The sequence below is a fragment of the Podarcis bocagei genome (assembly GCF_964188305.1).
Source record: "Podarcis bocagei genome assembly, chromosome: 11".
NCBI classification, from domain to species: Eukaryota; Metazoa; Chordata; class Lepidosauria; order Squamata; family Lacertidae; genus Podarcis; species Podarcis bocagei.
In genome coordinates, this window is record NC_138136.1 from 53,284,105 (window position 1) to 53,297,009 (window position 12,905).

The window sequence follows — 12,905 nt, forward strand, 5'->3', positions numbered from 1 at the left end:
AAAGATGACAGGATGACATCTAATGAGTCAAGTAACAAGAGGACAGTATTTTAATAGTCTGTTGGAAGCCATCCAGAGTGGCTGGGGTATTTAATAATAATAATAATAATAATAATAATAATAATAATTCAGTTGAATGTTAATACAGTCATACCTTGGGTTACAGACACTTCGGGTTGCATGATTTCAGGTTACACACTGTGCCAAACTCAGAAGTACCAGAACAGTTACTTCTGGGTTTCGGCGCTTGCACATGCACAAAAGCGCTAAATCGCACTTTGTGCATGCACAGAAGCACCAAATTGCGACCTGCATGTGCGCAGATGTGCGGGTCATGGGTTGCAAATGCTGCGGGTAGCGAACGTGCCTCCCGCACGGATCACGTTCGCAACCCGAGCCATCACTGTATAATCTATTTGCTAACAGAACTCATTGCCTCGAAGGGTGGCAGGATCTTTCTGACCTAGGTTGCGTCCACGCAATACATTTAGTGCACACGGCTTCCACCAAAGGAACTGTAGTATATCCATCACAAGGCTACAAATCCAGGATTCTTAATCCACAGTTTTTTTGGGGGGGAACCCCAGAATTGCCTGGGGATACTCTGCATTTACGGCCTGGAATAGACAGTTTGACTGGAAGGCCTAGAAACACATTTCGCCCCCTCCCCAAGCTTCTAAGTGTTTCCTGGAGTGGAAATCCCACCTACCCAAGTGTTCAATGGAATAGTAGCGCTGCTTGCTGTCCACTCGCACCGTCTCGGCGTATGGGCTCCCCACTCCGTAGCCAATAATGTATCCGCGCACAACGATGTTTGGGTTCAGTGGCGGCGTCCAGCTCATTACAATGCTGGTTGACAAAGGCCTCACATGAAGAGAGCTTGGCTGGTCAGGAACCTGAGATTCTAGGAGTCAAAGGAAGATGCTGTTAGCAGTGCCACCATCTGCGTTTGATCGGCAGCAAGAGCACACTTTAGGCTGACCTGTCATTGTTTCTGGAAAGAAGCAAAGTATCACATCCTTGTCCCATGCAGAAGTAGCATGCAAGTCATTAAAATATACAGCTTGTAAAATATCTAGGCTGGGTTATCGTCTTTAAACGCACAACTGAATTTTTTCCATCGCCAAGCACAAGGTGTCTAACTGTGCCATTCAACAGATGCAGTCATCTCCAAACTATGCTTTCGCCTTCCTATCATTGAATTATTATTCTTTGAAGAGTCAGACAAGCGGGGAAGCAAGAATTATCTTTTATGAAAAGATGGCGGAGGACAAAACTAGTAAGTTCAATAAATTAAATACGTGGAAGTCACTCTCATTCTCTCTGTGTGTGTGCATATATTACTCACAGAAAAACATTTCATAATAGTGAACAGCAAGCAAGCTCAGAAAAGCCAGTAAGCGAACAATGGACTAGCAACTTAAGCAGTATTAAATAAGTCAGTGCTTCTAACATTATGTGGCGACAGTCTAGGTTTGTGGCATTCATTATCGCAACCATGCATATTTTCATTTTTCCTTCACTCACCCTGCCTCCTCTGATTAATACTAAAGCATATGGGGGGGTAAGATATCTGTCTAGGAAAATAATGATATACCGACAGCATTCTATTAACAATGCATTCGTTTGCATTTTATTACGTGCAAGCCAGGAATGAGATGGTTATCCAGTCTAATGGTGTGGGTGGGTGTTTTAAAAACCCTTTGGAGGTGAAAGCAAGCCCTTTTGCTGGAGGTTTGCCTAGGAGCTACCATACCACAAGTCTCCTCAGAAGAGCAGGAAAGCAGCTTGTCTCTTTGAGAGCGGAAGAAACAAGTTGCAATCTTTTCCCCCCACGAGGAGGCCTGTCATATTTTAGCCATATGGAAGAGGTAAAAGGACTCAGAGGCAAAATGCTGGTGCAAACTCCGAGAAAAGGGCCTCTTTTGATTGTGAAGTATTCCCACTATAAACGTTGGGTGGCGGGTGGCGGAGGGGAGGCAGTAAAAAACTGACGGGATTAATACTTTTCAGCGGTGCTGTCATTGATTCTGCCGTCCGTGCCCTTGATAGTTTATAGGCTTTGCAGTGAATTTGGGGGGCAGAATAAAATTCTTCTGAGGAACTGCTGGATCCACTGGAAAGTCTTATGAGAATGTTAGAGGTCGCATAATGCACACAGCAACATTTGCAAGGGCTTCACAGTCTCCACAGTCTCAAAGTCAATCTATTCTTGAACGATGATACATTTAAGGAAGAGCAGACAAAGAAACAAACAAACACGACACCATTAAGTATCTCCCGGACCACTGTGTGCACGTATTTGAAATGCAATACATTTTCTTACTGTTAAAATAAAGAAAGCTGTTTTGGAATGCTGGACATCATTAGGAACATATTCAAACGCAGCAGGCATAAAGGGGTGGGAAGTTGCGCTTCAAGGGCAGGGATTAAAATGAGGGACATCAAAATGTTCAGGATACTTTACTATTTTTCATAATCCTTCATTGCTCTTCAAGGACAACTTTATACCAGGCACTGTATAGCACATGCATGTGTCCTCATAGTTGTACAATCACGAGGGGAGGGGTGAATAAATGGAGAGGATGAAAACATAGGAAGGGCACAGGTATAGCTTAAATGCAAAACTTGATGGGATATGGGATAGTTAACTGGTAGCAGATGTTTCCTGCATTGATGTTGGTTTTCCCCACTGAACGCTGAGGAAGAATTTAAAGAGAAGTAGTGTTCGATTCATAATTCACCTGTGGAGTAGGAGGGAAGCAAATTGGAATTCTGATCAAATGAACTTTGAATTTCAGCAATATCACCTGCTTCAGCCTTTTTCCTGTGCAGAGGGCTTTATTTGGTCTACCCAGACACACAGAGATGAAATTTGTATCTATGCATATTCCTATATCAGGGACAGCCAATGTTGTGCCCTCCAAATATTGCTGGACTCCAGCTCCCATTATACCTGGCCACTGGGGTTGATGGGAATTGGAGTCCAGCAAGATATGGAGGGCACCATATTTGTTACTCCTGTCCTGGATATTTCTACACTGACAGAAGTTCACCTAAGGAGCAACCTGGGGCAAAGGATTCTACCAATCAGTGTGACAACGATCCAACCTGAAAGGAATATGTGTGTGTGTGTATTCAACAGCATCCAACTATGAGTAGGGAGATCATATAAATCAATCCTTCAAGAGGAAAAAAAATGCTTCTAAAGTTTCCCTGCTTCAAATTTATTCTGGATTTTGGAATACCACATTATTTGGTACCACTGTTTATGTACCAGTTTTGTATATAGACAGCACAGGGTGCCACTGCTTCCAGTTCTTAACAGTTCCAGGGCCCAGGTTCTATCTCCATATATGTTGGGGAGAGACCCGTATCTGAAACCCCAAAGAGCCATTGCCAGTCATTGTAGACAATATTGAAGAAGATGTACCAATGGACTGATGCAGCTCTCTACATGGTGTGTTATCAGTGCTCAGGAGAGCACATGTTCATCAATATAAAACACTGTGCTAAGTGCAATCGTATATACAGTTGCATCAAGAGTCCGGTGTTTCATCAATGCTCACAGACGCAATGGTAATATAGAGGGGAAGATGAGTGCAAGTGAATGGAAAATTGGAGCAAACTGAGCATTATCCAGTTCTAGAATTAATTCCAGGAATTCTTCTAGGTAAACAGAATTCAGGAAGAGCTGAATGGAGAGTGAACCTAGTGCAGAAATGGAGGAGATCTGCTCTTGTCTAGAAAGGAAGTTAAACAGCATCCCCAGAATACACATAAATATATTCCTCCAGAATATTCCTATACAAGACTGATCCAGGATCCCCAACATCATTACTTAAACTGTTTGAGTCGGATGTTTTAGGGGAAATTGAGCATCCAGTGGTTTCCTTCCCCCCCTCAGAGAAAAAAGCATAATGCTTTATGCTCAAAATAAATATTTAAAATGCTCCCAGCTGTCAGAAAGACTATTCTGGCTTTCCTGGGAACCTTGGATCAGCAGCAGTGTTTGGATTTCTAATCGCTTTAACAAAACACACTAATTAAATGGGCAATCCATAGGGAGTTAAGGGAGTTTCTTCAAGACACTCTTCATTGTGTGTGTGTGTGTGTGTGTGTTACTGGAGATGCAAAAAAAAAAGAAAAAAAAAGCATCCGGTGAAGGAACTTCTACAGCAAAAGAGCAGAGAGGGAATTGCAGTTAACCATCCGCACAGCAGCACCAAAGGAATTCAGCTGATCCTTGCATGTCTCTAACCTTGCAGATCTCGCCAAAGGAGCCATCCCAAGAGGTAGCTAGAGCGCAAAACATGAAGCTGCAAGGTGATGGTTGTTTAAAAAGCCAGACTGTGTGTGTGTTCTGAAGCAATTTAGACTGGGTCTGCACTGGGGTACAGAACTGGGTCAGTGATTCAAGGTACAGGCTTGGCTCTAAATGTTTTCGTGCCCTAGTGCTTGCTTCTGCAGTGTGAACAAACGGAAACAGGTTTAAAACCAAGTATGGTGCAGGGTGCTGTTCTCAGCAGTGCAAAGGCTATTGGGGTTTCAACCGCAAAAGCCCAATTCCAACCCCCCCCCAAAAAAAAAACACCACACACCAGCCTGAGGGAAAGGATCTCATATCCCTGCATGGCTCCCATCTGAGCTATACATTTAAAGGAGTATCATAAACAGTCGTGGCTTCCTCCACAGAATCCTGTACTTTGTAAAGAGTGCTGAGAGTACTTCGGAGACCCCAGTTCCCTCACAGATCAACTGAATTCATTGGGAAGAGGGATTGAGGGTTAAACCAATTGTTGCAGCTTTGTGAGGGGAATTGGGGTATCCTAAAACAACTCTCAGCACCCTTGACAAACTAGGTTTCCCAGGATTCCTTGGGGAGAGGCGTGATTATTTAAAGTGGCATGATACCCCTTTAAATGTTTGCTGCATATGGGGCCATGAATGGCTCTGTCATTGACCAATCAGCTATGACAGCTGAATGAAACATCCATATTTGAAAACTGTACCAGAGGGGCAGGGATACTGTGGCCTTCCCAAGTGTTGGGGTGCAGCTCCCATCATCCCAGGCCCTTGGCCATGCTGGCTGGGAGTGATAGGAATTGGGGACTGGAAGGCTACAGATCCAATGAGGAATGGCCATCACCATCATGGCATTCGTATATGTTTTTCAGGGGCAATAGAAATCCCAGATCCAAGTGCCCACAACTGGCTGCTCAAGTGTTTCAGAGCAAGGGAAGACCAAGGTCCCAGAGAACTTCTGCATATTATTTTGATAGCAGATAGACCATTCGGCCTGCCACAAATAGATCGGTTCTTTTGATAACCCCCCAGAAGAATTGTATCATGGAAGAATAAGCAATACGGTTAAAAACAAACCTGGCTTTCGGTAACCACCCCAATATTACAATTTTGGCAAAAGTTGCAACAGCAACAGCTGGGAAAGAAGTTAAAATTAAACACAGGTGCTAGGAGCGTAGTGGGAGAGAAATGAAGCTGCCTTTCTTTTCTCACTTCTGCTTCACTTGTCCATACACAGGGAGAATTTTAACAGCATGCAGCCAGTAAAAACCTTCTGCTGAGAGGAAGCACTCAGACAACAGCTCCAATGGGTCTGGAAGCTGAATGCTCCTGACCTCCACCGCAACCTTAGCTGAAGGGCAAGGCAACCATCAGAATGAGCAAAAAGGCAGTTATAATGGCTGTGAAAAGAAATACAATTACCATCAAGATCGCTCTCTGGAGTTTCTGCAGTATACCAGTCGGAGGAGGGTCCTGTCCCATTGACTGTCATAGCTGCAACTTGGAAACTGTACTGGCTGCCTTTGTCAAGACCTGCGTATGATACAAATCAAGACATACAAAAAGCTCAGTTAATATTAGCAGGATTTGATGAGCCACAATCTACAAAGGCCATGTACACCCAAAAGGAGCTTTGTTTATTTGTTTCATTTACAGCCCACCAAGGAATTCAAGGTGGTGTACACAGTTCTCTCCAGTGGCGTATGGAGAGCTGTTGGGGCCACAGGCACCAGATTGCGAGGGCGATTGGTGGAGGGCTGATGTCATGAGTTGTAAGCATTGCACCTCCCTTCCTGAGCCACACAGAAGCTTCCTGGGCTTTGGGACAGGATTTTGGAGCCTTACTGTATCCTTCCTCAAGCTGGGTGTGCTTTTGGAAGGTGGTCAAAGGGCTCTTTGACCCGTCAGAGCATCGTGCCTCTCTCCCTAAGCCAAGCAAAAGCTTCCTGGCCTTTGGGAAGGAGGCACCAGGGGAACATTTAGGGGACAAACTTAATTCCCCTAGGCAACTGACCGCATGCCACTGGTTCTCTCCCTCTGCAATTAATCCCTACAACAACCATGTGAGGTAAGGTAAAGGTAAAGTCAAAGGCGACTCGCTTTCAGGCCAAGGGAGCCAGCGTTTGTCCACAGACAGCTTTCCGGGTCATGTGGCCAGCAGGACTAAACTGCTTCTGGTGCAACGGAACACTGTGACAGAAACCAGAGTGCACAGAAATGCCATTTACCTTCCCACCACAGTGATACCTATTTATCTATTTGCACTGGCATGCTTTCGAACTGTTAGGTTGGCAGGAGCTGGGACAGAGCAATGGGAGCTCACTCCGTTGCGGGGATTTGAACCGCCGACCTTCTGATCAGCAAACCCAAGAGGCTCTGTGGTTTAGACCACAGCACCACCTGCGTCCCCATGTGAGGTAGATGAGGCTGAAAGGCAGTTACTGGCTCAAATTCACCCCGTGAACTCTGGTCTCCCAAGTCCTAGCTTGACAATTGAACCACAACACCTCCCTGAAGTTCTAGAGGTGCCACCTGCCTTGTGCCTTGGCAAAGCATAGTCTTACTGATTGCAACATGCAGTGTTCCTAACAGAAGTGTGAATGAATCTGAACCAGTGTGAATCCTGGCACAGCTAATGCCTTCCACTCTATGGCTAGGCTCTATTAGAGAAGCATCATGCTGGTGCTAACTCTGCGCTGCGCCTTTGTTCCCTGCGACAGCAATATATGCTTTTTTATCATTTTGTGCATCTCATACTGACCACGAAGCATAAAGATAAACAGTCACATTTAATTGCAAAGTTCCTCTGGGGAAGAATGTTCAAAATTAAAAACAACACTTTTAAATTTTAGCTGATGGCAAATCTTACAATAAAATCAATCGTCTTGATTTAGAGTCCTTGTTGCAGCTCTGAATTTCTTTGCTATTGCAGCTGTCCTCATTAGTGGGCAGAAACACCTGCCTTCACCAGCAGAAGCTTTTAAGGAGACATAAAGTCTTGCTGCTTGGATATTTAAATCATCTCTTTAAAAGCTGCATGATTTCCAGCTCCTTTGGAAATCCTGTAATACGCAACTAAACAGCAGCAATGAAAGATGTGTTTGCTTCCTTTCCATTTGGCCTACTTAAAAATGAATTTCTACAGCCTTCCTTGAAAGTTCTCGAACGGCTCACTTTATACGCGGGCTGACAAATTGCAACAGATACCCTGCACCTTTGGTTTATTTACAAGATTTTTATTTCACCTTTCAATATATATTTCTAAAGTGATGTATGGCCAAAAACGGAAAGAACCAAATTGCAATGCATCATAAAATATCAGGAAACAGAAAACTGAGAACAGAAATAAAATTGGGCCAATAAATACAAAACTGCAGGACAGCAAAAAAATTTAAAAACTTCGAGCTTCCAAAAAAACAATAAAAGAGAAAGGGGTTGTGAAGGTAAGAAAGGTAAAGGACTCCTCAACGGTTAAGTCCAATCAAAGGTGACTATGGGGTTGCGGTGCTCATCTCACTTTCAGTCCGAGGGAGCTGGTGTTGGTCATGTAGCCAGCAGGGCTAAACCGCTTCTGGCACAACAGAACACCGTGATGGAAACCAGAGTGCATGGAAACACCGTTTATCTTCCTGCCACAGCAGAACCTATTTATCTACTTGCACTGGTGTGCTTTCAAACTGCTAGGTTGGCAGGAGCTGGGACAGAGCAACAGGAGCTCACCCCATCGTGGGGATTCGAACCACCAACCTTCTGATCGGCAAGCCCAAAAGGCTCAGTGGCTTAGACCACAGCGCTACCCGCATCCTAGAATTGTATCCAATGCTAGACCTGCTCAGAGTAGACCCATTGAAGTGAAGAGCCACATAATCACCATATATATAAATTACTAATGTACCACTTCACCCAAGGAATTATGGGAAGCGTAGTTTGCTAGGGGTGCTGAGAGTTGTTAAGAAACCCCTTACAGAGCTGCAATTCCCAGAGTGGTTTGACAATCAATCCCTCCTCTCAGGGAACTCTGTGTATGGTAGCTGTGTAACCATAATAGGTGTCTTCTAACAACTCTCAGCAATGTTCTCTCACTATAGCTCTCACGATCCAATTATAGCCCAGGGGAATACCTCCTCCTATGTAGAGAAGGTCTATAGCTCATTGGTACAGCCTTTGACTTATTTGGAGAAGGCCCCAGCATCTCTCAGTAGGGCTTGGAAACTGCTTTCTGTTGCCAGTCAGTATAGACAAACTGAGCTAGATTTACCAATGGTCTGATTCAGTATAAGCCAACTTTCCAAAACAGGAAGAATGGGCAGCCAGAAAGGGGACTGAATGCTGGTGAATTTTTTCCTGGAAAGCCAAAGATGTGCATCATCCTTGACCACCTCACTGTCACCCTCCAGTTGTTGTTGGACTTCAAGTCCCATCAACCCCAGTCAGCCTGGTCAATAGTCAGGGATGATGGGAATTGCAATTCAGAAGCAGCTGGGGGATCACAGGTTCCTTATCCCCACTCTAAAGAAATTCTCAAGCACTCTGAGATGGAAAAATAGAAGTCTCTGTTGCAGGGGAAGAAAGCTTGCAAGAAATTGGAGGGCAGATTTTGCCAGCGCACTAGAAGTCTTAGGCATATCATCAGACAATGTGCTCCCCCATCGGCTTTTGGTGCAAGCTGCTCCTATATCTTTATATGGCTGTAATGTTAGCCTTCTGTTCCATACACAGGCTACCCCTATCCAAACTAATCAAAATTAAATCGATCTCATGACAACCACACTGACAGCTCTTAAATATCACTGAGAGTTATGCAGAAGAAGGAAATTTCATTGGTGCATCGTTACGCAACCACACCAGCTCTGCACAAGGAGCTTCTCAGCAGAATATTCTCTTCTAAACAATGTTTAGAAGGTACATTGGTTCTACTTCATACCTGATTATCGCCTACTTTACAGCTTTCCAAAGGGAATAAAAGCATGTTTTCTTCTAACACATGGAATTATTCTTTAGAAAATGAAGGGGCATTTTTCTTTCTTTTTTATTCCTGGACCTTTCTAATTCTTTTCTAATTTGTATCATCTCTTGGTAAGGAGCTTGGGACGGGATCATATGGCCCCCGACATCCTCTAGATGTGGAATCTGAAGGAGAACTTCCCATAGGTGGAGGAGAAACTACCAGAGTCCTATTGCAGAAGTGGCAGAGTTGACCTTTCGGATGAAATATCAAAACAACAACCACACAAGGCACTCTTTTTTCCGCTTCCTCTATCCCTCCTTGTCTAGTAGTGCCATTAACAGTACCAGGATCCCCTCTAATAGCAAACTCAGGTAGTTTAACAGGAACAGAGCCAAAACAAGGACCAGAGAAACAAGAGTCCACCTATTTATTTTATCTTCTAAGACTGCATAGTTGCCATTCACAATTGCTGCACTATGTCACTTCACTGTATGGATATATAGCTAAACCATGAGCATGGGTTCAGATGACACACAACGCCAAACCATGGTTGAACGTTGAAAACAGTAAAGATCTGATGAAGAGAACACAGCAGAGGTTATATTTTCTGAGAATCCTCCGGAAAAATAATATCTCAAAGGACCTGTTGATGGCACTTTACCATTGTACTGTTGAGAGTGTATTAACTTATGGTCTCTGTGTGTGGTTTGGGAAAAAACAAAGCTGTCCAGGGTTGTAAAGACTGCGGAGAGAATAATTGGGTGCACTCTTCCCATCTTGGATCAAATCTATGCTTCCAGGTGTCATAAGAAAGCTGCAGAGATAGTGCAGGATAGTGCGCACCCCGGAAATGATCTCTTTCAGCTTCGGCCTTCTGGAAGAAGGTACAGAGTTATAAAGACTAGGACTAGCCGCCTGAGAAAGTGTTTCTATCCAAATGTGATTTTGGTTTTAAACGCAGTGTAAGGTAGTCTCTATGGGAGTATATTGTATTTAATTATGAGGTATCAAAGTTTTTAGGGGGTTAACCAGGCTGGGATAGCTGGGATAGCAGGCTTATTGGTTTTTGAATGTCTGATGTAGAATTTTTCAATTTCGTTGTTCTGTATGGGACAATGACAATAAAGATTATTGTATCATATTGTATCATAACTCAGCATGTTGCAGCAGCGGAAAGATCAAGGAGAAGCAAAGTCCCTAAAATCTCCTGTCTGGGAGCCCACATGCTTACTTATTTGTGCTAAGGCACGGTTTGGCTTAGCAATCCATGCAAAATGGGCCAGAGAGACGTTGCACCACTGTAAAAATCCAAGAGAGAATCCTTGCATATCCAACATGTCATAAAAAAAATGGACATTTTGGTTTGTTTATGAAGAATAAAGAAATACCCCGGTAGCAGCATGACAGCTTTTGGTTTCATATTTGAGTTGGCATTCATGGAAACTAATTTAGGATAGAAACTGCTAGGCAGAATGGGGAATTGTGTTTCAATCTCATTAAGCGGAGGAAAATGGAGAGGCACACACATAGGATAAAGCCATTAAGGAGGAAACAAAGTAAAAATGTATGAGGGTTGTTGCTGTACAGTCCAATAAGCGTCAGCTAAATGCAAGGGGAATGACATCCCATTCGAACGGAAAGTGTGTTTTATTCCCAAAACATTTCCTTCATCAACAACACTGTAAGGCCGCAACCGTGTAAACACTGACCTGTGAACAGGTACCAGAGGTTGTTTGGCTCCAATGTTTCTATTTCACCTCTGCGGGCTGTCTTCCTGTGCCGTATTTTGTAGCCAGTGATAAATCCATTTTGTGTGCCAGGAGGCGGTGGTAGCCAGCTCACTTTGATGCTCTGTAAAACAAAAACGTTAAAGCTGATTTTATTTTCATAGAAGAGGTTTTATACATCAAATTATACACAATACTCACCTACACACACACACGCGCACACACACACATGTATATACACACATTTATTTGACAGTACTCACTCGTACAGAGTACTGTTGCCATTTTGTTTGTTTGTTGTCCATGGCAGCCATTTGGCACTTTTATCAAAATAGAAGTACAGTGGTACCTCGCAAGACGAATGCCTCGCAAGACAAAAAACTCGCTAGACGAAAGGTTTTTTCGTTTTCGATTTGCCTCGCAAGACGAAATTGCCTCGCAAGACGAAATTTCCCTATGGGCTTGCTTCGCAAGACGAAAATGTCTCGCGGCTTTGTTTCCTTTGTCTAAAAACAAAGACATGTTTTGTTTATAAAGTTAATTTATTTTCCCTTCAATTTTTGAACTGCTCTTTACAGTATGTGTGACTTTAAAGAGCAGTTAATAAACTGTTGTTGTACCAAATTTGGCTTTGTTTCGACTTTTTTTGACCATAGGAACACATTAATTGATTTTCAATGCATTCCTATGGGATTTCGTGATTCGCAAGACGAAAAATTCGCTAGACAACAAAAATTGCGGAACGAATTAATTTCGTCTTGCGGGGCACCACTGTACTCTTTCTTAAAACTAAATCATACAAACATGCTAAAGCCAGCTGAAGTGTCAGGGTGGTGCCACTTCAGACTCCGGCTTGGGGCTCACAATCGTGGGAATTCTACTCAATATTGATCCAGAGCAGAACTCTAACATATAGTTAGCAGAGTAAAAACTTAAACACACTGCAGGATTCCCCCGAAAGAGACCAGAGGCAATTAGACCAGAGACTTGAAATAGAACATTGACTGCCCCTCCATGCAAAAAAGGGAGATAAAGTACTTTTCTGTATATAAAACTAAACAACCATGAGATGTTCATGCCAGGTTCTGGGTGGTTTTTTTTACTTTTCATGTGGAGGGCTATGTTCATACAGATGATTATTTGGTCATAGGAGTCTCTCCTGTAATGTGGTGCCAATGTGCCCTACTTTACAGAGGCTACTCATCTGCTTGAAGGGTCATCCAGTCAACATCTGGTTTCAAAATGAAGAAACACAAGGAGGAAGAGCTGGAGGGGCCTTGAAGATACCAATAAGATCTTAGCAGGCACACACAGGATAACTGGGACTCGGCTACATTAGAAAAAAAACCAACGTTTTGAATGCATTATAAACATTCAGCACCAGATGGCGCTGGACAGCAAAAAAAATTATAATTCCGATTTTCCATAGCGTTTTTTTCTTTTGTTATAACGATTTAATTTCTGACTTATTTATACTGTTTTTCCTCCTGTGTGTAGATCCACCCTGGTTAGCCTTCCCTGCTATGAGGAGACAGACTGCCTTTCTGTTTAAGTTTATAGCGTCTATTTCTAAATGTGAAACTAATGAAAGAACCAAACAGCACTTCAGACAAGTTTGTTCTAGATCCTGCTAGAATGCAGGCAATCATTAAAACCATGTGTATTTCAGAGATAACAAAACAGTAATTTTAATGTTTAATAGCAAAATATTCACATCAGTTGCTGTGATAAAAACGATGCTGTTTCCACTACCTTGGATAGGTAATAACATCAGGGAAAGTGGAGGGTCAATCAGGATTACAAGTTAAATTGGGAGTCAAGTGACGCCTGCCAACGACTGCACAAAATTGTGTCACAATTCTGCTGCTCCTTCAAAGCCAATTAATAGCAGGTGTCAATGAATACTTTGCAAACATACCCAGTTT

At 43.1% G+C, this 12,905-nt stretch overlaps 1 protein-coding gene across 4 annotated transcripts in view; it reads right to left on the reverse strand.

Annotated features, from left to right (window-relative positions):
• DCC (DCC netrin 1 receptor) overlaps positions 1–12,905 on the reverse strand; it is a gene marked incomplete at its 5' end in the record, with an annotated part of 959,801 nt that overhangs the window by 147,208 nt on the left and 799,688 nt on the right. For all 4 annotated transcript variants that reach the window (XM_081212644.1, XM_081212643.1, XM_081212642.1 and 1 more), the window contains 3 exons: positions 710–904; positions 5,728–5,838; positions 10,963–11,104. In XM_081212644.1, coding sequence (XP_081068770.1) covers positions 710–904; positions 5,728–5,838; positions 10,963–11,104 — 448 coding nt within the window. The remainder of the gene's footprint in view (positions 1–709; positions 905–5,727; positions 5,839–10,962; positions 11,105–12,905) is intronic.